Source organism: Amborella trichopoda, chromosome 8, assembly GCF_054954075.1.
Source record: "Amborella trichopoda isolate Santa Cruz 75 chromosome 8, AtrichopodaSantaCruz75HAP2 v2.0, whole genome shotgun sequence".
Classification (NCBI taxonomy): Eukaryota; Viridiplantae; Streptophyta; class Magnoliopsida; order Amborellales; family Amborellaceae; genus Amborella; species Amborella trichopoda.
In genome coordinates, this window is record NC_142343.1 from 4783097 (window position 1) to 4808903 (window position 25807).

General features: G+C 35.3%; 1 protein-coding gene across 6 annotated transcripts; it reads right to left on the reverse strand.

Moving 5' to 3' along the window:
* Positions 1-855: 855 nt before the first annotated feature.
* LOC18436315 (serine/threonine-protein kinase ATG1c) lies at positions 856-15063 on the reverse strand. Of its 6 annotated transcripts, none has more exons than XR_016060418.1 (13): positions 14453-15062; positions 12785-12902; positions 12591-12649; positions 10583-10647; positions 5295-5388; positions 4718-4798; positions 4485-4590; positions 3996-4068; positions 3525-3890; positions 2896-3257; positions 2214-2511; positions 1836-1906; positions 856-1434 (listed from the first exon to the last, which is right to left on the reverse strand). XR_016060418.1 is itself a non-coding variant. In XM_006846336.4 (13 exons), the coding sequence occupies exons 1-13, from the start codon at positions 14696-14698 to the stop codon at positions 1198-1200; spliced, it is 2181 nt and encodes a 726-aa protein (XP_006846399.1). In that variant the 5' UTR covers positions 14699-15063; the 3' UTR covers positions 856-1197. The 6 variants fall into 6 exon arrangements, 5 of the variants coding, with proteins under 5 accessions (XP_006846399.1, XP_088729557.1, XP_020524004.1 ...); XM_006846336.4 differs by having other exon boundaries at positions 3525-3895; positions 14453-15063; XM_088873431.1 differs by having other exon boundaries at positions 3525-3895; positions 10583-12350; positions 14453-15017.
* Positions 15064-25807: the final 10744 nt, after the last annotated feature.

Consider the following 25807-nt stretch of genomic DNA (forward strand, 5'->3'; position numbering starts at 1 on the left):
TGCCTAACAATGGACAATTGGAGAGGACCTAGCATATTGTAAGAACCTCAAAGTCATAGCACATCTTACTAACCCCAGAAAGAGGCGAGAAAAATCCAAAAACATGAATGAGAAGAAACAGATTTGACCTGTTATGAACTAACAGGTCAATCTGTTTCATGGCCAATAATTCTTTAAGAGCGTGTATGCCATGCTCATGTGGGAGCATACTGTATAGTTACTCCCTTAAGGCAGAAGACTACTTTGGAAGTTTTTTTTTTAATCTGAAACTCAGTGCTGTAAAAACCACAAGATGATTATATTGAAAAAAAATCAATATTTTAGTTTTCTAACACTAAGATATGACCCTAAAAATTTGGACAGTTTTCTAATCAATGTTGAAGCATTAATTTTTCCAAGCCCATAGATATTGCAATTTGAAATATTTTCTATTGAGTATATAGCAAATGGATTGAACGGGTGACTTTTTCTATTGAATGTAGCAAAAGTGTTTTAAGAGGGTAAATGCCCAAAAAGTTCTCCTAGGTTGGGTTTTGCCCGAGGGAGTAAATGGATACCATGCCCTTCCAGAGAATGAAATCGTTGGCTTTTAATTTCTCATAACCTACAAACATGCACTTCATTAATAGATTAACTAAGTTAATCACACGGATACTATTCGGAAAATGTGATGGAACACAAATACAGGGAAATGGCAGTCATGAACTGCACTACTAAGCAGCTTAATAAAGCATCCAAATTCACAAACCTCAGAAGCAATCACTTCAATATCTCAAAAGAAAACTTCAATTTTGGCTCTCTCCCTCACTCAAAAGCATGTGTATCCACATATCCCACATGTACGATTCCTATGCATAAGCCCAAGATATCATCTGTGATGCCATTCAGAACAGTGTCTTACAATCTTTGAGAGAGCCATTCGGGCATATCGCTGAATCCAAAGTACAGGAAAATGTACTCTTAATATATCCTTAAAGAGCAAAAAGCCTTTCATAAGGGAGGCCCAATACAAATGGACTCATAAAACAATTGAATCTGCAGAGTTCCCTTCCTGGCTTTAAAAATTCACAAGATAAGAGGGAGTGATTTAATTATGCTATACCTTAACAGTCATCAATTGTCAGGGGTCAAAGAATTACTGTACAAATCAATGGATTTACAATGAGAAATGAGAAATGCAAACAGATGAATTTTGTTTCAAAGACTGGGTTGGTCTTCATACTTAAGGAGGGCCATCCTTTGAGACCTAGACTGGCTTTGCCTGTTGTTGAGGATATCAATGTAACTGCGGAGCCGAAAGCGATCCGAGTTAGTGAGAGAGAAGGGGGGGTTGAGTATGAGAGAAGGTGCTTCCACCAAAAGAAAGAACAATAAGCGAACTGCCTTCGAGTAAAGCAATACTGCACTGTCTATGTCGCCCATCAGTTCATCCACCTGCATTTTATCAAAATATGTCCTTTATCAGCTCATCGATCTCTCTCTTTTCTTGGGAATTAATTCTTAGCCAAATCTTAAAGCCTCCTTTCTTTCTCACTTAACAAGAATTTCATCAACCAACATGTAAAGATATTTGTAATAAATCTAGCACCCGAGAATTGTTAAAAGGAAAGAATCTCCACACTTCAAAGAAAGCTCGTAAAGAGTTCGAGGCATGTGAGAGAGGTAATATCACCAAGAACAAAGGTTTAGTTTGTGGGGATTGTTGGAAATTGGCATCGGTATCAAGGAAATGTTAATTTTAAAGCTATGAACTTTCTTTCACTAGCATAACAAGAACGTTGGAAACATGTGTTGAAATTCTAACAAGAAGGAATTTGGTCAAATTATATACTCACAGCGCCAGTCCTGCCTAATGCAAGGGCGGATTGGAATATAATCTCCATCGGATCTGGCATCTCTGTGCTTCCTGTGATATAAATAAGGATAAAATAAATCAAATCCTAAACAATAGCCTAAGGAACTTTTTTTCTCTTGGTAAGAGAAATTTATTAAGAAATGTGCCAATTCATTGACCAGATGCAGAACTGTAGAAGCCATTAAGTTCCATCTCCCCCTCCCCACCCACCTCCTCTTCCCCACCCCAAACCACCACTCTCTCTCTCATAAACATACATGCACACACACACACACACACACATATGATATCTTCAACTGGAGGCGTCAGTTTTCACAGTTTAGGGCCTAGGAGGTCAGGATAGGTTTCAAATATATACCATCTATTGGCCCAAGACAACCAGCAAGCTCCTCAGCACGCCCAACTTCAACGAGGAATTCTCTTTCAGTATGAGACCCAATGGCTGCTATCCCTAGAAAATCAACACCTCCAGGGGCTTCCACTGAGTTAGGGTTTTGCTGCTTGTTAACCAAACCTCCCTTTGCTATACTCCCTTGAGATGGACTTCCTTCTACGGCTGATGCAGCCTGGGTATGGCATATATGGAGCGCTTGTTTCCAGATTGCTAGGTTTACCAGCTGAATAGAGAAAGCTTCCAACTGTTTCGTCCCATCAATCTTTTGAGGCCAATAATTGTAAAAAGAAAAAAGTCAATGAGTACAATAACAATAAAAAATAAAAGGAATCAAACATTTCAGACCAATATGGTTATTGTTAGCATAGAAAATCATTAATTCTTGTTACTTTGTCAGTTCATGGTAAATACTACTGAATTAGGATACAGAAAATGCAGACAGGAGAATTTTGGGGCTTGGGGTTTTGAGATATGATAGAAATGTCCTCCCTGCCAATAAAATGAACACTCTAGAAATTCCAGCCAGAGACAAAAGACATATTAAATCTTTTGATTCATTAACAAGCTTCATAATACATAAGAGAGAAGGCATAGAATGATTACATACATTTCACATTAATACTGCTGGTTTTGTGTCATAATTTACCTTGTCACGCACCAACTCTGTTATTGCATGGGCACATTGTTGCAACGACCTAAACCTTGTCAAGCAATCAGTTGATGGCTGCTCTGAAACATCTCCCATGTCCATTGATCCTTGCGAAGCTCCTGACAGAGCAGAGCTATGGCTTTCAAGGCTTCCAATTCCACAAGTCCTGCCCACTGTTGCACCAACGATTGGCATAGGTGCACTTATACTAGTGGTCCTTGCTAATGTTCTAGGAGAACCCATTGATTTTACAGGAGAATGGCCAAGCCGAGAAGCACTTCCTGATGACGATGAAACTTCCATTGATGGGCCCAACACAAAGACATAATCCTGATCACTTAACTCCAATGAATCCACTACTGGAAAAACCCATACAAATCGACAAAAAAAAATCAGCATTAAAAGATTTGGGTAAAGTTTCAAGATAGTAAAGAGAGCTGAAATTGTAAAGCATAGCCCAATGGCATATGGTCCTCCAATGTTAAATCTACTGATGGATTCTTGGGTTTAACTTTCAAATCCAATATCCATCAACGGGAGTAGATGGTAGATGTAGCTTCGAAGTAATTAACCACACACCATTGGACCCTGAAATACATTCTCATGGTAAAAGCCAAATCCTACACCTTTTGGAGAAACCTCCAAATGCCTTTGCTCCATGGCTGCAGTGGGTTCCTGAGGAATCTGACCTGAAGCTCTATTGTTTTGCATTTGCCTATAAGTATCATTTTCCACTTTATAATTGATGTTTCTCTCTCTAGAATAGACATCAGAGCCAGTGGAAGTGTTAGGAGTAGTTCTTTTGTTAAGTACAGTTTTCAACCGTGAAGAGGTGCAAGGCACTGAGGCTCTTCTAGAAGTAAATGGGGGGCTGCCAGGTGCATTGGTATCATCATCCAAGAGGAAAGGTAAACAGTCCTCTTGAGAACTCTCTTCGGCTTGTCTTGCTGGACTGCATCGAGAGGAAGAGAAACCATCACTTGAATTGTGCTCTGTCCTGACCATGAGAAAAATACAAAGCGAGTATCAATATTCCATAGATATAAACAAATGCAGAATGCACTGATTTTGTGATATTTTGTTATAAATCTAGTTACCTCATTGGCTCCTCCAAGTGATTGTGAGAAAGAAATGGGTGGTTGAAAAACTCTTCAAATGTCAATCGCTCCACTGCAAACAACAAATCACAAGAGTGAGAGATTAACAAGCACACAAAGGTTGTAAAAGTTCAAGAATTGCATTCCATAAATCACCCAAAAAAGGAAAGGCTCATAATGAGTTCGAAAAGAGAGAAGCACCGTATGAAGTTGACCCATAAGAACTTTTTAAATCTAATCTTTCTCTTTTCGAGCCCTACATATATGGAGGTCAGGAAGGTCTTCTTTGTGTGTGTGCACCCCACGCGGATGTGTGTCTGTTAATAATTAACTAGTTGTATGTGCCAGCAGAGACTCTTTTTGACCATGAGAGAAGCAGATTGTGACCCGATCGACACTTTACAATGAAATATGCTCCGGAAATGGCTGGGAAAGTATGAACATAATACAAATGCAAAATGCCCCTAATCAGAAGTCATAAGAACGTGCCTGGGTTACGGCGTAACAATTTTTGGCACAAGTCGATGCAATCTGGGCCCAACTCCTTTAAATCTGAAGGAAACCGCACTTCACTTGTCTTTATATTTTGCAATAACTATGTCAAAACCAGAAGGTAAGTCAGTTCAAAGAAAATTATACGAAATAAAATACTTCGTCATACTAAACTACTTGCAGACATACAAAAATTTCAGGGACTAGCAGAATGCAATGAGCACCCAAACCTGGATCTGATCATTCCCAGAGAATGGGGTTTTGGCAGTAACAAGCTGATAGAGTATAGCACCAACACTCCACAGGTCTGCCTGCATAATCCAACAACGCAAGTAAATACTATTTGAAGAAGGGTGTGGTTTCTATAAGGTTGCAACCTTTAAACAATTCAATTAAGGCATACCTCCAAATTTTATCATAACATGTAATTTTGGTGTAAAAAACTTTTAGGATTATCTCAAAATCTATTTTCATATCTAATTAAAAAAATTTAAACTCCAAAAATAGTTAAAATCAAGTAGATCTATAAACATATGAAAATCTTCAAAATGGATGGCCTAGATAATGTGTTGCAAGATGCACTATTTCTAGGACTAAAATATTATTATTTTTTTCATATTTTACATCTCGATGTCGAGATGAATTAGAGGGTTTTCCAACATTAAAACAATCCTCTCCGATGGATTTTTGAGGCACATATTTAATTCTACAGTTTAAGATTGCAACCTTATATAAACTTTTTCCTTTGAAGAAAGAATGTTTTAAGTTACTTTCTTTTTCAAATGCGTTAAATTTGGCAGCTCTCACCTTTGCATCATACTTCTGAAACTGCATAATCTCTGGTGCCATATAGAGAGGCGAACCACACAATGTCTCTGCAAGACCTCGAGGATGAAGAGACCTGCCAAATTTAATTTTCAGACCTCTATAACATTGGAATCATTTTGCATAACCTTGACTACATATTTACATCACTGGAAAAATATATGTATGTATAAAACTCAGAAAGTGGAATCTTTCCTTTTAAAGTGGTTGCCATTAGAAGACAGTGAACATAATCACAGTGAGTTTTTTTTGGGAAACATTAACCATTCATTTCATCATAACATCAATCATCAGTTTACATAGGCCAACAAGGACCCAAACAGTTATTACAAACCTTTAATTCAAATTAAAACTAAACAGGAAAAGAAGTAACAATTACAAAATAACAACATTTAGACTTGCCAAAGCAACACCCTCTTTAGCAAGACGAACGGCCTCCATATTAGACTCACAAAAAAAATGGCCAAATCTAACATTCAAATCACCACATTCCTCATTCACTTCCCTCACTAAAGCATGTATTAGCCAAGGGAATTCAGCTTCTCTATTTATCCACTTAATGACATTTAGTGAATCTCCTTCCACTATAATTGGTTTGTTAAATTGCTTACCCAATTTAACACCTTGAAGCAATGATCTCAACTCCGCCTCATTTGCCGTGATGTTCCCAGCAGGACCAAAATACTTTAACAACACATTCCCTGAGCAATCATGAATGAGACCCACCAACCCAGCCAGGCCTGGATTTCCCATTGAGCTTCCATCGAAGTTCAATTTGACCCATCCTTCTTCTGGTGTTCTCCAAATCCCAACTCTGATCTCTTTTAGGCTCCTTTCTCTCAACAATATATTCAGATTATACATCAGATCTATACAAGGCACTCCCCACCAAACCTTGTTAATAGCTAACCAATTTGCTACAATTATTCTGATTTTTTCTTGTAAATCATCGATTGACTTACTCATATTCTCAAAACAACGTCTATTCCTTTCTTTCCATAACTCGCACACTATAGCAGCTTTAACCACTTTCCAGACACATTTTCCTTTCTTTCCCACATCTGATACATTCCAGTCATCAATGAACCTATCAGCCAGTGAAAGAATTTCAGGTTGAACCCCCAACCAGTTAAACACCCATCCCCAAAGGCTTTTCCCAAAGGCACAACTGAAACATAAATGATCAACTGATTCTTCATCGTTTTTACACATCAAACAAACATTTGGAAGCACTTTTCCTCTTCTTCTCAACATATCCACAGTTAGCAACTTCTTATGTGTTAGCAACCAAATAAAAGCACGAACTTTAAGAGGAATTGGCGATCTCCAAATCTTTGCTAGGCTTTTTTCTTCCCATCTAACTCTGTCATAATACATCAATTTGTAGGGAGACTTTAAAGAAAAGTTTCCTGAGCAGTTTAGGGTGGTCCATACACATCCGTCAACTTCATCAGGACAGTAAAAGTACTGTTGCAATAAGATCAAACATTGAACTAGCTCATCTGCCACTTCATTAATTACCCTTCTATAGAGACATTGGATATTCCACACTGCATTAAAACCTTTACCACTTACCATCTCACTAATCGTCTTACTTTTGGAATTAACCTTAGCAAAAAGATTAGGAAATTGGATCTTTAGAGGACCATTTCCAATCCAATTTTGTTGCCAAAATCTGACATTGTCACCTTTTCCCACCAACATACGCATATTACTTAAAAAGAATCTACGATGAGCAGCAATCCCTTTCCTTATAGATGTAATAACTCAAGCTCTCTGGTCCATTCTCCAAAAGCCTTGTCCTTGAGAGAGAGAGAGAGAGAGAGAGAGAGAGAGATGTGGAGTGTAGGTAGGCAACAGGTGGATATGTTTTTCCTTGCAGCCCTAACTCACCACTCTCATATCTGCTTCTTGCCCTAATTCTAGAGAGAGAGAGTGGATTGGTGACAAAAGTGGTCTGAGCCTCTGAGGATCTGGAGAAAGTATAATCACAGTCAGTTACATAGACTCATTTCAACAGAAAGGTTCTTACGGAAGCACATCCAATCTGGCCAAGAATCACACAAAGTTGACAAGATAGTTAACTCATCTTCCAATCGCCCAATTGTAAAAGTCATTTGAAAAGTGGCCCAAGGATTTCTATTTATCGTTTGCCACTTGTGAGAAGGTCAACTAAATTTCCCACCATAAGTAACCCCAAAATATGCCAAATCCAATTGGAGCAGGGCATCATGTTCCCTATCCATCCAATTCACCAACTCTAAAATACTTCTGAGTGCCATACTTCTAAGCATCACACTATTAAGAAGTCTTGAGAGAGAACCAGAGGCTCCCTCCATTTTGGCAGTTTTTACCATCAGCATCCACTGTACTAGCTGCCAAAATTCGCAGTAGCAAGCAAATATAACGGTATAACTAACTCCATAATAATGCTTTATTGTCCAGCAACCAACTGGAGTCGAGTCTTTGAAATCCTAGGAAAGCCTAAACCCTATGTAATCTGTTACTCCAAATTTAAATGTCTAGCAATATCCACACACTATGAAGCCTTTATCAATGTTTTCAGACAAGAGGGTGAAGACCTTTAGACCTGTCAAGATTTCCTTGACTTTGTCTCCGTTGAACAGCTCAAATCACGATCTCCCTCTGGCTCAGTATAGCTTTTGGAAGCAGGAAAGCTGCCCTGGAAAATTCTACTTAAACCCCATTTCTTGTGGGTTCTTAGGCCCTTGCAAGTCGAGAAACCTACAATTTTAATTGAGCTTTAAGACTCCCTCCAACTATTTAACCATCAAGGCATGAGATTTGGATCTTGGAGTTCACTGTCTTCCATCATCATCCAATCTTTGATCACGTCTGCACCTCTGAAGCAATAGAATATACTTTTCCAACAAGTATCATAGATGTAGAACATAAAACATTGATTTATAATTTTTTATACTTTTGACAATTAGACATTTATTTGATACTTAACACATACTCTCCTAACCATCCAGGTTACATCGGATGGCAAAGGTTGCGTGTTAGTATTTGAATTATATATTATTAACAAATTGTATTGACCAGAAATTTTTGTGTGCCTCACTTAGGCGCACCTAAAACAATTATGAAAAATTAATTTAAAAAGTTTAAAGTGACAAAATACCCATGCAACATTTATGGGGGCATTTTGTTAATTTTATTTTTTGAATTAACTTTTTATATTTTTTTTGGTGCGCCAAGTGAGCAAAATTTTCAAAATCAATAAAACTTGTAAAATAAATTTAAACTCAAATACTAACACACGCTAACACATGACCATGACCGTCCGATTGAATCTAGATGGTAGGGAACCTATGAATAAACAATGAAGAAATTTGCCCATAGGCATTCCTAAGGCGTCTCCTATATATATCTATAAGGCTATATCTCATTGTTTTAAATTCATAATTGTTCCTTTCTTCAATATTTTTTTTCTGGAAATTTTCATATTTTTTCTGTACTATTTATGATATTGATTCTAGCAAAAAGTAAGTGTAGCAAACCAAACAGTTGCAAGACCAAATGAAAATACAAGGAACCCATAATTCTGATATTATATCAAACTCTAAATAACAATGTGGATGGCTTCCTACTCAAAAGATTTGAGTGGTGTGGGGTTATACCAAAATCAGTCGAGTAGTTAGTCACAAGCTTTTACTGCCTCCTTATCCTGCCTCATGTCCTCTCCTTCAGCAAGCAGCAGTATTGGCCATGTTTTGGTGTATTTGAATAGAGGGAAAAAGTAGGATCTTCAAAAACTGAGAGGCCTGAATGGAGAATTTTGTGGACAAGATAGTGGAGAAAGTAAATTTTTGGGCCAGGAACCAAGAGTTCAAACTGCTTTCGATGGTAATTTCTTGAAGAATTGGAAACAAGTTCTTTGCCTTAAAATCAAACAAAGAAGTCGGGCATGCCACTGGTTTCCCCATAGAAAGGGCTAAACAAGCTTAATTTCAAAAGTTGCTCCCCTGGCAACCCTGGCCTGGCAGGGACGGGGAATTCTTTTGCGAAAGTCAAGTTCTTACTTTCTTATTCAGGCCAAATTGGTAGAGCCAACTCAGCCACGGCCGAAGTAAGGGCCTTGCTTCAAGAGATGACACAGTTTGACAGCAGTTGGAAATCCATTTTAATATTGGAAGGGGACTAAAAAAATGTATCACCTGGGCTTTTGATTTCAAGTCATTGAAGTGGTGATTACTTCAAATTTTTTACCAAATCAACAATTTTAAGAGCCGAATGAGGGTATCATTCAAACATATGTGGAAGGAAGTAATCTTGAATGCTGATAAGTTGGCGAAACAGGGAGCCATGGACGCACTGCTTGCAGTCCTAAGGCATATGGAGACTTAACTCTTGCAACCCACTTGTACTTTTCCCTCTACATTTTACCTCTCCCTTTATACCTCACCATCTCTCCCTTCCTCTACTTATCCTACCCGTCCTCCAGCCAACCATCCCTCGCCCCCACTCTCTCTCTTTCTCTCTTATGCTCCCTACATTTTACCCCTCCCTTTATACCTCACCATCTCTCCCTTCCTCTAATCATCCTACCCGTCCTATAGCCAACCTCCCCCCCCCCTCCCCACTCTCTCTCTCTCTCTCTCTCTCTCTCAGTTCACAATTTGCACCAAAATCTATCAGCATCGTATAGCTTGGGAACAGACATTTAAATAACAGAGAGGGAATCCAAATAATATGCTACAAGTATATGGATAGACACTCTAATTGCAATTTCTTATCACTAAAACTCTATCAGTTGGATGCCAAAACAAAGAAAACCTAGAATCTGGACAACATGATACACAAACCGCATGTGTTGTTTTACTTTGTACCATGAAGCCAGCAAATGACCAAACAAAGCTTTCTCATGAATTACTATGTAATACTTCTTTGCATGCGCGCACATGTGTGTGTGTTTGTTTTTTGTTTCCCGGGGGATGAGAGAGAGAGATCATCTGGGTCGCATGAATGAAAGCCTAGCATGAAATAATAGACATGCATCTATTTTTACAAGAAATTTATCCAGGTTATCTTTCACAGCTCATATCCAAGTAGACCTTGATAAATAGAATGGCACCGTAGGATGCCGTTCCTTAAGGAATCAAGGTAAACCATTCACAAAAGAGGTAAAGTAATCCACTCCATTCCTACACTTCAAAAAAAAAAAAAATCCATTGTAGAGTAATGATCAGAAAAATGACCTTATCCCATAATAAATCAGTCCTTACTTCTAGCATTAAAAACCTCACCTCGCAAAGCCAAAATCTGCAATCTTCAATACATAATGGCTGTCATTTGTTGAAAGGAGGAGGTTCTGTAGCAAGCACAACAAAAAGTATATTTCTTCAACTAAAGCATATAGTTATAGAAGAATCAATACATAGTCCTTCATCTAAAGATATACTGTTAGAACATTTATGATTTCATATTTGTTCAAAAATGGGGGACTATAATAACAATCCATGAAGGGCCTACAGCATGAATTTCTCAACGGCAAGGGACTTCTATTGGTACAGCCAGTACTTAGGGTCAGTTTGGATCTTTTGGATGGACCACTAAACATGACTAATTCTGTTTTTTGAAAAGGAACTGTTCAATGGAATGATTGTCACCGTCCACTTTTTAACCCTGCTCATTTGGAAAATGCTGCAAGTAGCTGCTAAATCTGACGAACCTCACAAAAAAAAGAATTTGTTTTTTGCTCTCATTCATGATTAATGCTAATTAATAATACACCATACACCTGCTCATTCATGATAAATTCTAGTCAATAATACACACGCTCATTCATGATTAAAGCAAGTCAATAATACACCTACTCGTTCAACCCAGACTCGCCCTTAGTAAACGTGTGAAACAGCTTATACTGAGTATATGACAGAAAACAGAAACAGAGATAACCTTTCTCAATTGAATCATATCACAAAAGGAAAAACCAATAAGGCAACCTACAATAGGTCCAAATAGAATACTGGAGCCTACATTGATAGTCTCTTTCTAATTGATACGGAATTTGAGAAACTACGAAAATACAATGTACGAGAGAAATACTTTGGAAACTGAAGACAAGTAAGAGACTCAAATCAAGGTGCCCCACGAGATATTCCGAGTAAGCCGTCCAAGTAAAATTACCTTGCTTTGAGGCAAGGAACATTTGAGAGAGAAGAAGATATCATAATGGTTATTACAATGGTACCACAAGTATTGTGCCTGAGATGAGAAATGTTTTATTTTTGGGATAGTTACAGTGCATGTACTAGAAATGGGTCATGACTTGAAGTTTAATAGTTTATAGACAACACCAAGCACTTCCAGGTACATGTATTGGACTTCCATCAACAATTCTACAACCATACTCTTCAACACTATCTCTACTTACCAATTAGAAAAGGGAAGGAAAAGAACAAGAAGAAGAAGAAGAAGAGTGCTAAGACAGGCAGTAACTTCTTAAACACAAGTCAGTCATCATGTAAAACTCGAAGTCAACTCTAGCTCTAATATGCTAATAACCTAATGGATACAGATAGTGCTATGACAAAATCATACTTCCACATAACCCCAATTGGCTTACATTGATTTTTTTTTTTTTACATATTCTCCCTTTTTCTTAAGACGCAATATAGCTCTTCAACTAAGAAAAAGCGATCAATTACAACTTGTGTGGTACATAAGCAATAACCCAAACCCTCAAGGGTCCTTGTATAGGGCATCCACTTGTGGGCCTGCTTAATTTTTGTTCTAAACTCTGTAATTCCCATATGATTAATGCAATAGTCAACTTACTCAAAAAAACCCAAATCCTCAAGCCACTTCTAAATCACCAACTACCTTCAAGCTAAATGTCAAGTTGTCAACATCCAACGCAAATACGTTAATGCACTGGAGAGCTTTCTACCCCTTACTCGAGTTGCCTGCACAATCATTGACTCTGACTTCCATGAAACATTGTAATTCGTTCTTTTTTCATTTCCTTAACCACCTCTTTAAAAGCCACATCCTTTTAATTGGGATCAGTTCCTGATAAGAACATTATTTCTTTTATTTGTTAGGTTATTAGAACCTTAATCCCTCAACATGAAAAATATTTACCCTTTTTGACAACATGTTGTACAAAATGGATCACATGCATCAATTATTAACCCGCAGGGCGTGGACCTCAAAGAGATAGATGAAAAGAAGCAAAGCAGTTTCAAGATTTTGCCTGCAAGGATAATAAGTTTACAACCATAATACTGAAAAATAAACACCTCAACTAACCTGTGGCTTTAGATCCCGATGTATAACATTGTTCTCACGAAGAACTTGTAAACCAGCAGCTGCAGCAGAAAAGCACATAAACGTCACATGCACTCGTATGGAAAGTCGAAAAAAATGAAAATCCAGAGAATCATCAGATCTCTCAAGAAAAAAAAAGATTCATCAGTCAAAAACAGTAAACCCTTTAACTTTACCAAGCTGCTGCAGGAAGTGTTTTGCAGTTGCTTGAGGAACTCTTCCATGACGATTTATATACATAGAAAGATCGCCTCCTTTGCAGAACTCCAATACCAGATGTATCCTTCCAGACGTCTAAAGAAGACCAAGAAACAACCACGTCAAAAGCTTGCAGTATTTATTTCTTCATTTCAATCAGAAATACTTGTTGCAAAACTGAGAGAGGAGAGAGATGTGCTCTGCAGAGATACATATACCATGCTTATACCTTCCTAATTATACATACATAAAGAGAATCAAACAAACATCCATAAGTACAACTAAACATATGCACATAAGATTGTTTATAGTATGCCCATTAATTTGCCTCAAAATAGCAAGGGCAAAGATCTGCTCATTCAAGCAATGGATAAGTCCTGTCAAAGAATTTATATAAATAATGCTGTAGCACTCGTGCAAAAACCATTCCCCAAGGAAACCAGTAATAGTAATATCTTTTGGACTTCAATCCATTTTTCTTGCTACAAACTCCAGGATTTTCATTCAAAGATAAAAGAAGTACCCAATTGCTCTCCAAATCAGAGAATCTGTCTAAGTTTCATCCATAGTAGCATGCAGTTGCATGAGTTAACAAGGCTTGCTAACAAAAGATTATGTGTCATTTCTCCTTTCTTCAATAACAATTGGTTCATCTCCAAATATTCCCTTTCTGAAATTCTTGTATCTGATGTGACCAACAACCATAAATAGATCTAGGAACTGATAATTACAGCAATATAACATGCTAATAGTTAAAGAGTCTAACACACATCAGCTACAGTAAGTTGATAACTCTCTCCTGCAAATGATTAAAGCAATAATTTCATGAGGATTTCCAGTAAATAAGCGCCCCTTAATTGTTTTTGACCAGTAACTACCTTAATCTAATCAATACCAATCCTGTGGTTTCTATAAGGTTGCAACCTTAAAACAATCCAACTAAGGCGCACCTGCAAATTTTATCATAACATAAAATTTTGGTGTAAACAATTCTTAAGATTATTCGAAAATTTATTTCCACGTCTAATTATAAAATTTTAAAATCCAAAAATGGTTAAAATCAAGTAGATCTATAAACATATGGAAATCTTGAAAATGGATGGTCCAGATAATGTGCTGCAAGATACACTATTTCTGGGACTCAAAATATTTTTTTTCTTCATGTTCTTACATCTTGATGTCGAGATGATCAATTAAACAGTTATTCAACATTAAGACAACTTTTTCCAATGCATTTTTTAGGTGCATGTGTAATTCTACATTAAGGTTGCAACCTTATATAAATATAAACCACAAATTCAGACCCCTAGAAACTTAACCATCACTGAAAAGAACAGGGTATTAACCAGAAACCTCATCTATGGCGTGTATATAAACCACAAATTCAGACACCTCGAAACTTAACCATTACTGAAAAGAAAAGGGTATTAACCAGAAACCTCATCTATGGCGTGTATAAGTTTACCACTGGGTTGGGAGATCAAAAAGGAATAAGTTTTTACATTTCAGAAGATCTCAACAATACACCAATTGATAGATATAAAGATCATCAAACCCGTAAGCATAAAGATAAAGAAGAAGAAGAATAAGTGAGAGGAATAAGTATAAACAAGGGGAAATTGAAAAGTGGGTTATTTTGGGGCAACCTCAATTATGTCATGTAAGCGTATGATATTGGGGTGGTTGATCGTCTTCAATATGACGATCTCAGAGAGAAGGCTTTCCTGTAACTTTTTGTTGAGCCTCTCCATGTTTATCTCTTTAATTGCGTACTCATAGCCATGGACTCTATGAGTAGCACGCCACACAACGGAGTAAGAACCAGATCCAATCTGTTCACCCACTATGTAATCCCCTAAAACTCTCCTTCCGCTACTCCATGCCCTTGCCATTCTCACTCCAAAAATCCCCTCTTCTCTCCAAAAATCCCTTCTTACTCTATAAAAACCACCAAATAATTAGCTTCAAAAAACCCAATACCAGATTAAGATTTCCAATAAAACTGCTCCAAATTTGGTGAAAAATAAGATTTTGAGAACAAATGTCTCTATAAGAGGAAAAAATTGGAGGATAGTTGTTAAAAGGGGAACTGGATTGGTGAGTTAGTGATAAAATTGGGTAAAAATTGGTGAAAATAACAGATTTTTACAAATAAATTTGGTGGATAAAATTTGAAGAGTTTTTCAAGCAAAAGGAAACCAGGTGGAATGAGTTCAGAAACAGCTCTGATGCAGAGGTTATTTATATGATTGGAGTAAAAGATGAGACATAATGTGGTGGAGGGGGTTTTAAGAATGCCCTTGTATTTTATTTAAAATATCGGAAATATCCTTCATAAATTTCAGTTATTTGAAACCCTTTTTAGATTAAAACTTGACTCAAAACCTGTAAACCCCCTTTTTAGGTAAAACTTAAGACTGAACACCTGTCAAAGTGGTGAAAATGACTTCAATACCCCTTGGGATCTTATCTATCCATGCTAGAAATGGCAATGCTCCATAAGTCATGGTAATTTATGAGTCTTATAAGCATTGGTCATAAAAGTATTTCAAATAAATTAATGACTATAAGGCCTACACAAACAAATGAATAAAAAAGGGAAGCCTAATTGATGGTTATTTCTTGAGTGATATCTGTGATACTGATTATAGGATAGTATATTCTTAAGATAAAAGTGTTTTTGAGTGTTCTTAAACTTTCACATTTAAAATCCCCATCGTCTAGTATAAATTACTCATTGGTGGGTGATTTTGTTCTCTTTTATTTTTGGCCAGGCATTGATTCTCTTTTAGGGATAAGGTCAGCACAATAATTGGAGGTCAACCTAAATAAAAATACTTATGCTGACAATGTTACCCTCAACATTCGGGGAAGGGGCTAGGGTCGTGGTGATAGCAGCCCCATACGCTCTCCACCACATTGTGGTATTTCTTCTTATTGATATCACCCCAATATTACTTTCAAAAAAACTAACTTCTAAACTATTTGAAAATCAGAACGGATCGGAACATGTTTTTCCCACTGAATTATCAAAAATAATAATAATAATAATAATCTTACCCTTAACACATCAGCCAAAATATTCCCACTCAAAAGTACAATGATTTTGTTCAAGTGTGCCAGTGGATTTTGAGAGAGTACCAGTCCAAACAGCCGCTACGAATAAGAGATGTCGTCCTGGCGCAAATTTATAATCCATGAAGTTTACATATGCTTAATATTTGCATACAAATCTCTATTATTTTATCCTCTTTAAAATAAGTTCTATATCAAGAAAATATATAATGAGATTGTTTATTTTTGTTACAAGAAGGTCACAAGCAATCTTGAGCATTAGATGTGAAGCTAGACAGTTTAAAATGTGATATTGATGGGGCTTAAAGTCTAAAAAAAAAAATTGAACTTTTGCCAGTAAATCCTAATCATTCCATTTACTTTAGTTAGTATTTACACTTTTTTTCCAAATGAAAGTTTTGTGTGACAAAAAAATAGGATCGAAACTCGGGTGTGGCCAAATGTAGGCCTTACAAATTATAGAAGTAATTTGGTCATTGTGATTGCTTAAGGGGCATCACTAAATGAATAAATAAATATATAACTTGTTGTATACATCCAAAGCAGCAAGTCTAGAAGTTGGAACTAAGGCAGCTTTGTTCATTTGCTTGCGTCACTTGTTTGCTATTGGGGCAAATAAACAAGGGCAAAGGGCCCCACTATGTCCAAATCTTTACATATTTACCGTTAGGTAACAAAATGTAGCAAGCTATAAGCACTTGTTTAGCCAATTTTAAAAAGAAAAAAGTATATATAGAGCCGACGCTCAAAACAATCAAATTAGCCCACTTCAAAAATTTCACTAGAAAATGTTGTTTTGGTATCCAAATATCCTCAAATTGATCATCTCAATATCAAGATGCATGAAAATAGATTTCAAGTTTTGGAAATAGTACTTATTGTAATACATTTTTGGACTATCAATTTTTAAGATTTTTAAGTTTTTATAAATCTACTAGATCTACACCATTTTTTAAACTTTAAAATTTAGAGACAATTTCGTACATAACCCTAATTCATCATCTTATTTGATGGTAGGCCCTTCTTTCATTTTTCTTTCAAGCGGCATAAAAAAATCTTTGAGGATTCCGTTGTACCCCTCATCTCTTATCTCCCTCATTTATTCACTTTTGATAACAAAATTAGCCCCAATAAACCCTTTTGTATTATTTCAACCCAATATAAGAGAGATAGGGAGCCTTTAATGTGGCATTGATGGGTTGAAAAGGCAAAAATATAATAAAAAAATATTTTTGAAACGTTTTTTAGTTAAAAGATGTAATGGGGTAGGTTAAACAAGTTTTTGAAACATTTTTTGGAACAGTTTCTTGGATTGAAATAGTGTAAAAAGGTTTGTTGGGGCTAATTTTTATTGTCAAAAATGAATAAATGAGGGAGACAATAGATGAGGGGGTACAGTGAAATCCTTACGAATTTTTTTTGTGCCGCTTGAAAGAAAAATGGAATGAGGGTCTACTATGAAATAAGATTGGGAATTAAAGTTCTCTCCGAAATTTTCTTGAAAATTTATAATTAAAGATCAAAATATATTTTAAGGCTATTACAAAGATTTTCAGTATTGAAACCACATGTTTCAAAACTATTTGAAGGTGACCTTTACTATGGTTATTTAAAGCCTCGGCTCAGTAGAAACCACACCCATTTAAAAAACACCCTGCATTTATGAAAGGGTACAGTTTGTATAGAGCCTAGGCTCTAAACAATCAAATTAGAGGCTACTTTCAAATAGTATCAAGAAATATGGTTTCAATATCGAAAATCTTTTGACAGCCTTAAAATATATTTTCATCTTTATTTATAAAGTTTAAAGCTTCAAAAATATTGTAGATCGAGAGATCTATGAAAACTTGAAAATCTTGAAATTGTACAATCCAAAAGTGCGTTAAAAAATACACTATTTCCAAAACTTGAAATCCATTTTTTTATTATGTCGATGCATCTTGATATCGAGATGATGAATTTGAGGATATTTGAGCATCAAAACAATATCTTCTAGTGAAAGTTTGAGGTAGGCTCAAATTTGATTGTTTAGAGCTTCGGCTCGATATAAACATTTCCCTTTATGAAATCAAAACTATGCTTTGGACTATTTAGTGGAGAATTTAAAAAAGGGGTCCCTTTGTTTCTAGGGAAACAACGTTTTTATCCAAAGTATTCCATATAAAGAAAACCAATGCTTTTCACTGTGGGTTGGCACTGGACTTCATAATTGAAAGCACTAAGCAGCTATGTTCTAAAAAGCTCTCTAAAATTTGGGAAAAGATCAAACGCCCTCTATTTAGTATTTTAGGCTAAACACCCCTCTATGTAGTTGTTTAGGCTAAAAGTTTATGTTTGGAACATTGCTTAAGATTTTTCTATATTTGAAGAGTATGATGAGAATATTATCATGTTTTTCTAGGAATGAGCTCGGGTCTAGGTGGCCAAAGTAGTGGGGTACTTCGACGTGACGTTTTGAGTTTCATTCTTTCTACGGATAGTAGGGGACCCCCTTCCCAACTAAATTACAGACGGAAAAACAAAAAAAAAAATACCATGTCTTTAAGGTATAGCTTTTTATTTTTCCAATATTTGTAAAAACCAAGTAATTAATCAAAAGATTATTTACTCTGGGAGGAAGCATGTCCTCTATTCACCCCTTGGGTATATCTCAATTTAGGAATATTTTTAAGATGCCAAATTGACATGTGACCTCCTCATCTAGTGAATAATCCAAAAGGAACATTTTATGCGTGCTATTAAAACAATGATCTTAAGACTTAACATAGACCATCCAATTTTTGAAAGGTCTCATCTAATCTTTGAGAACTCAAAATCCAGTTCTTTTTTGAAAAAGATATACATCGTGATTGTGATGTGGATATCAAATTTTCGCATCCAAAAAAATCCCCCTAGCTAAATATTTTGACTAAGCAAAATAATTTCCTCCGTGCTCCCACGAGAAGGCGCTATGCGCACCCGAGCAATTGATTATGAGCCTCTTGATTGACCATTTTCTCAGGGATTGTATACAATGAGATTATCTACCTTTTTTATTAGTGTACCAATGTGAAATCTGATAGCTTAGGCATGTCACAAAGTTTGAGAAAATTTATTATGAACTTTTTGAGCTTGGTCATTGAAATAAATGTAGTCACCCAAATTCACATCTAATGGTCGAGATTAATTATGCACCTTGTACCAAAGATAAATGGTCTCATTATATACTTCCCATTTTCTTAAGGTTTTCCATACAACTAGCACAATGAAAGATTTCACATCACCGCAGCCATCGGCCCGTGACATTGGATGTCTGAGTTTTTATGTGAAGTTCCCTTAGAAACGTTGGAAGAGGCATTAATCAGTCCCAACTCTGAAATATGCAAAATCTTTTTCTTTTTTTTTGGTAATTCAGTGGAGATGAAGAGTCATTAACCATTTTTTAAATCATTAGTAGTTTTTTAATGTATCAGGTGAGAATGAAAGCATAGACCTTAGCTGGAGCACAAGTGATGCTACCACCATGTCTGAATCCTTGCAAGTTCTTGTTTTCAACAAATCTGCACTCGGATCCATTCTTTGGCTTTGTAAAAGATAATGATTTATTGATTTTCTATGATCACGTGGAACAAGTTGATCACGTGTATAGTACATGATATAAAATAACAAATGTAAAAATAATTTAAAATGATTATTTTACATGCCATCAATAAAAACATCAAACTTAAAAAGCGGGTTTAAGGGTGGCAATGGAGCCAAGACCCGACCTGATGTCTGGACCCGAGCCAAATAGTGCTATTATATAAATAACATTTAATATAATATTTTAATGTATTTAATTAATATTTAAATAAATATAGCTATATATATTTTAATGTATTTAATTAATATTTTAATAAACAATACTATATATTTTTAGTTATACTATTTAAATAATATATATTTAATATAATATCTAAATAGATAGTATATTAAATATATATCTTTCTATTTTTTGGTCGGGTCTGGGTATGGATCCCATAATTATTTTTTTTTGGCTCGTTGCCACCCCTAAGCCAGTTTGGCCTTGAGTGGTTGGTAACTAACTTTTTAGCAGTATTATATCTCAAATTTGATTCCCACCATTGAGCTACCCAAAAATAAATCACCAAAATCCGACACATTAAAATATAAGTTTTTACATGCCATAAAATACATTCACATCATAGTTTTGACCATATTTAAGTTTAGCATAAGCTACAATGAAGTAGCAATGCGCATTTATTGCTTAAGAAGCCATGATAGATTTTGGGGTAGACCAAAAAATGACCAGGTTTTGACTTGAAATTTAATTAAACTTCAAAAAGCTAGTACCCATAGGAAATTGAAATCGGATAAATGTTGAATGGAATGCGTTTACACTTTTATTTTTATTTTTTTTGGATAATTCAATGAAGACTACAAGCCGTTAGCTCGTTTTTTAAATGGTTAGTGGTTTTTGAAAGTGTCACTGAGGATAGAAGCCACAACGTGCAATTAAGGTCTGATGGGTACTACCACCATGACGCCAGCCCTTTTCGTATCTTCTAGTTTGTTTGATGATAATGAAACAAAAATGCAAAGATTAATTTGAAAGAGAGATTGGATTCTGATATTGGATTATGACCAATCCAGTGTTTAAAAAGTCAGATTGAGTGAGACTGGGTATATTATTTTCAGAAAAAATTTGGAAGATTATGAAAATATTGAGTGAATTAATCAATTTTGAGATTTTTTTGGCTTGAAGTTATTTGGTTTTTGGTTTAGGACTTGACAATCTCGGAATTGCTTGTTCCCTTGGTGGCTTCACATGTGGGACTCATTCAGATTGTACATATTTTGCCTCCTTCTCTTAAAATGATGGAAAGTGAGATCCAACACGAATAATGATTGGGATGGCCAAAAAGGTTTTGGCCTATTGGGGTTCTAAAGCACAGGCCAGAGCTACATAGGTGGCCAAAGCATAAATCTCTCTCTCTACTCGGCCATAGCATAAATCAATCTCTAAAGGGTGCCGTTTTTATAAGGCTGAGACTTTAAACGATCCAATTAAGGCACACTATTAAATTTTATTAAAAATAAGATTTTTTTTGTGTAACAAATTCTTAGAATTATTTGAAAATCTATTTTTATATTTAATTATAAAATTTTAATCTCCTAAAATAGTTAAAATCCAATAGATTTATAAATATATGAAAATTATGAAAATAGATAGTCTAGATAATATGATATGAAAATCATGAAAATAAATGATCTAGATAATATGTTACAAGATGCACTATTTCTTAGACTTAAAGTCTTTTTTTTTTCTCATATTCATATATCTCGATATCGAGATGATAAGTTAGAGAGATTTTCAATATTAAAATAATATTTTATTATGAATTTTTGAGGTATATATATAATTCTACATTTTAAACTCGTAACCTTATATAAACTTTTTTCATCTCTAGATCTCTCTCTAGTTTGGGAAAAAAAATTCTCTCTCTAGGTGGCCAAAGCATAAATCAATCACTCTCTCACGCTCATGTCTGCCTAGGTCTGTCTGTGGCCAAAGAACAAATCAATCAATCTCTTTCCCCCTCTCTCTCTCTCTCTCTCTCTCTCTCTCTCTTGCTGATGTGGGCCTGGGCTCAATTTTCTGCCTTATCAAATAAGTGGTTTTTGGTGTGGTCCTTTAAAGCTCAATATGCCTCTACTAAAGAGTCATATTGGTTTTAAATAAGGGTGTGGGTTGTATGAGGCTGGTACGTTAAACAATTAACGTACGGTCACTTTTAAATAGTATAAAAATATATTGTTTTGATATAAAGAACTTTTGTGATGGTTTGAAAATTTATTTTCGTATATAGTTATAACATTTAAAGCTTAAAAAACAATATAGATCAAGCTGATGTGTGAAAACTTAAAAGTCTTGAAAATTTACGGTCTAGATGATACATTATAAGATATACTATTTCTAATACTTGAAGTCTTTTTTTTTTTTTATGTCCATGTATCTCAAGGTGGAGATGATTGGATTTGAGGGTTCAACATCAAAACAACTGATTATAGTGAGTTTTTAAGGTGTGTCTTAATTTGATTGTTTAGGGTTTCAGTAAAAAAAAAGTAAAGCCTCGCCTTAAAACTTACCTAAAAATTATAATTCTATAATTGAATAACTTTCAAATTGTTAATCTTGGCCTCTGACTATTATGGTTGTGAAAAAAAACGGATCTCAAGCCCTAGTATATGTTATAAGTTTATAACATATGATCTAAACCATTTCACCCTACAAGTAACTATTCACATATCCGCAAGATCTATATCCTATTTTGATCTATAAATGCTATAATCAATGGTGGAAACTAATTTTAGAGCCATCATAGAGATTTCTCATGCCCAAAGTACTTTTCATACGACATTTCAAGGCGAGGCTATAATTTTTTTTCCATAAGCCTTAGGCCTTATAAAAAGTACATCATTTCATTTTTGTTTTTATAAGCCTTAGGCCTTATAGAAATGAGAAAGATTTATATAGAGACGAGGTTCTAAACAATCAAATTTGAGTCTACCTCAAAAATTTCACTAAAAGAGGTTGTTTTGATGCCCAAATATCTTCAAATTGATTATCTCGACATCAAGATGCATGGGCATGAGAAAAAAAATATATTGCAAGTTTTAAAAATAATGTATTTTGTAACACATTTTTGGACCGTCAATTTTCAAGATTTTCAAGTTTTCATAGTTATGTCGATCAACACTATTTTTGAAGCTTTAAATTTTATAAATAAATATAAAAATATATTTTAAAGCTATCACAAATATTTCCAATATTGAAACCACTTTTCTCGACACTATTTAAAGGTAGGTTCTAATTTGATTGTTTAGAGCCTAGGCTCAATACAAACCGCACCCTACAGAAATTACATCATTTCATAAATTTATTGCTTTCCTTCCCTAATAAACCAATGACCCCATGGGTGTTCCATAGATATCTTGGTCATAAAGCAAAGGTCCATTGCCCTCTGAACAAGCCATGTGTCCTTAACCACATAAAGATCATTTTAATGGAACATGTGTTCCACATGTTAACTCGCAACAAAGGTAAAAGACTCCTATCGTATCGAACGAAAAGCATTTTAATGGGGAAAAGTTTACATAAGGTTGCAACCTTAAAATGTAGAATTACATATGCACCTCAAAAATCTATCGAAAATATTGTTTTAATTTGAAAAAAATTCTATAATTGACCATCTCGACATCGAGATGTATGAATATAAAAAAAAAAAAAGGTTTTTGAGTATCAGAAATAGTGCATCTTGCAACACATTATCTAAACTGTCTATTTTCAAGAATTTCATATATTTATAGATCTACTTAATTTTAACTATTTTTAAAAATTAAAAATTTTTAATTAGGTATGAAAATAGATTTTAAGATAATACTAAGATTTTTTCACAACAAAATTACATATTATGATAAAATTTTAAGATGCGCCTTAATTGGATTGTTTAAGGTTGCAACCTTATAGAAACCACACCCTTTTAATGGACGGTATACATTTGTAGTTCTTTTGACCTATCTTGTCATCAGCCGGTACGCTAGGGTCTGTCTTGAGGGACAAGCTTCAAAGTTAGAGGGGTCAAAAATTTCATGCTCCTCCGGGTACGTGCTCCCTCGGTTGAGGTGTTTTGAATATTTTTGGGACCTCAATTTTGGGGGATGTGACTTCCGCAACCCACCAGGCAAGATAAAGAAAATTGTGGTTAAAAGATAATATTTAATGTTGATTAGAGACCATCCAAAACACCAATCGTATTTAGGTTTTAAAAACTCAAATTTTCTTAATGAAAATAACTCGTTTGCCGATTTGTAATGTGGATACAAAAATTTTAGATTTAGAAAATACTTTTACCTAGTGATCTGAAAGTCATTATTTTGGATAGGAATAGTAGATATAGATTGGAATCAGCACGTACCAATGTTGATTCTTGCCCAGAATCGGGAATCAGCCAAGTTTAGAGTGACTAGTGAGTCACCTAGGGACTGAGCTACGTAGAAATGCCACAGTTCCCCCCCCCCCATTTTTTTTATTTTACTTTTTTCAAATTTAAATATTTTTTTTTTACTTTTTTGGATCGATTCTCACCTTGGAGAATAGATCCATCTCTCACCGAATCGACAATCTATATCGGCAGTAGGGTTGGAAATTTTCTAGATCGGGCATGGATCCACCCAGATCTAGATCCAAAAAGTTTACATAGGATTTAGATCCAAATCCAGATCTGATCAGATCTAGAATGTTTGGATCTGGATGGAGAACAAAAAACTATCCTTAGTCTTTGGATCCAAATTCGGATCCAGATCCAATCAGTTCCACAATCCGATCCAAAATGAGGATTAAAAGTTTAAAATAGTATATATATATATATACACACACACAATAATATATACTATTTTAATAATTGGTCGAATCCGGATTGGATCTACATGTATTCAACTTTGATCCAAATAGTAATTCGAATCCAAATTTTAGATATGATCTTGAATTTCGGATCCAAATCTTGGATCTATTTCTGGATTCGAATAGGATCCAGAATTCGAGTTTCAGATCCACCCGAGTAAACTCTCAGCCCTAGCTAGTAGCCATTTTAGGCACCTAATCTAGGTTTTAAAACACTTTTTTGACCTCCAAGAGCATGTGTACCGTATGGTCCCGTAGTAGCATGCTATACACGCTCTTATGCGATGGGCGTGCCTCGCAAATTAGTTAGCAAGACATTGTACGAAAGGCAGGCTGAAAGATTCAATGGATCATTTAATATCTACATTGTAGAGATATTTTATATGCCACGTTTGCTTCTAGAATTATAAATCACCACCATTTCCATGTGCTTTAATATGGTAATAAATTGACTTGATGTTAGAAGAGGCCCCCAATTATCAAAGGCAGAAAAACGAAAAAGCGTGTAAATCATTGATGATGAGCACAAATTGATAGCTAATAACAATAAAATATGATCTTGATGTTGGTGGGACCTGCTCACATGTTCCTTGTGTAAATGTTAACAATCATAAACATCAGAAAAAGATGGCTGTCTGATATATTGTAATATTGTCCAGGGGGTAAGAGCTTATTGCTTATTGTGCAATTGAGGGGTGGCAATGGAGCCGGACCCAGACCCGACCCGGGACCTGGGGGTAGACCCGATCTGGGTCCGGATATGGGTCCAAAAATTGGACCCGACGTGTCGGGTCCGGGTTTAAATCTTGGACTCAAATACTATTCGGGTCTTGGTCTAATTGGGTTTGGGTTTGGTAATATATTTCGAGTCCCAATATATTAAACATATAGATATTTTAATTTTTGGATCAGGTCTGAGTTCGGCGGGACCTGGACCCAACCTGACCCGTTGCCACTCCTAATGTGTATGCTATTTCTAAACCATGTAAATTGACCATTTTATTCAAGAAGTATTTTTAGAACTCTAAAACTTGGAGGTATAACTTCCTAAACCAATGTTCCATCTTAAAAAAAAAAAAAAAAGACATATGGTTATGCGTTTTTTTTTAAAAATCATCATCATCATATATGAGCTTTAATCCAATTATTTGGGGTCAAATATACAAATCATGTTATGTCATTTTATGCTATCGAAGGTAATACGCTCACCCAAACCATAAATTACATGTCTTTTCTCATTATTTCTATCTATGTCTTTTTTTGCCATTTTAGATCCTTCTATTTAGACCAAATCACTTCTCCTAAAGGGTGTTGTTCTAGATCGATGTTGTACATGACTAGACCACCTAAATTTACTTTCCTTCATCTTATCAGCTATTAGAGCCACCTAAGGTCCCTCTTATGTACTTGAAAAAAAGTAACACCATAATAATGAATTAGGATCGTCTAAATTTTAGATGGTCAAATCTAAGAGTTTAAAATT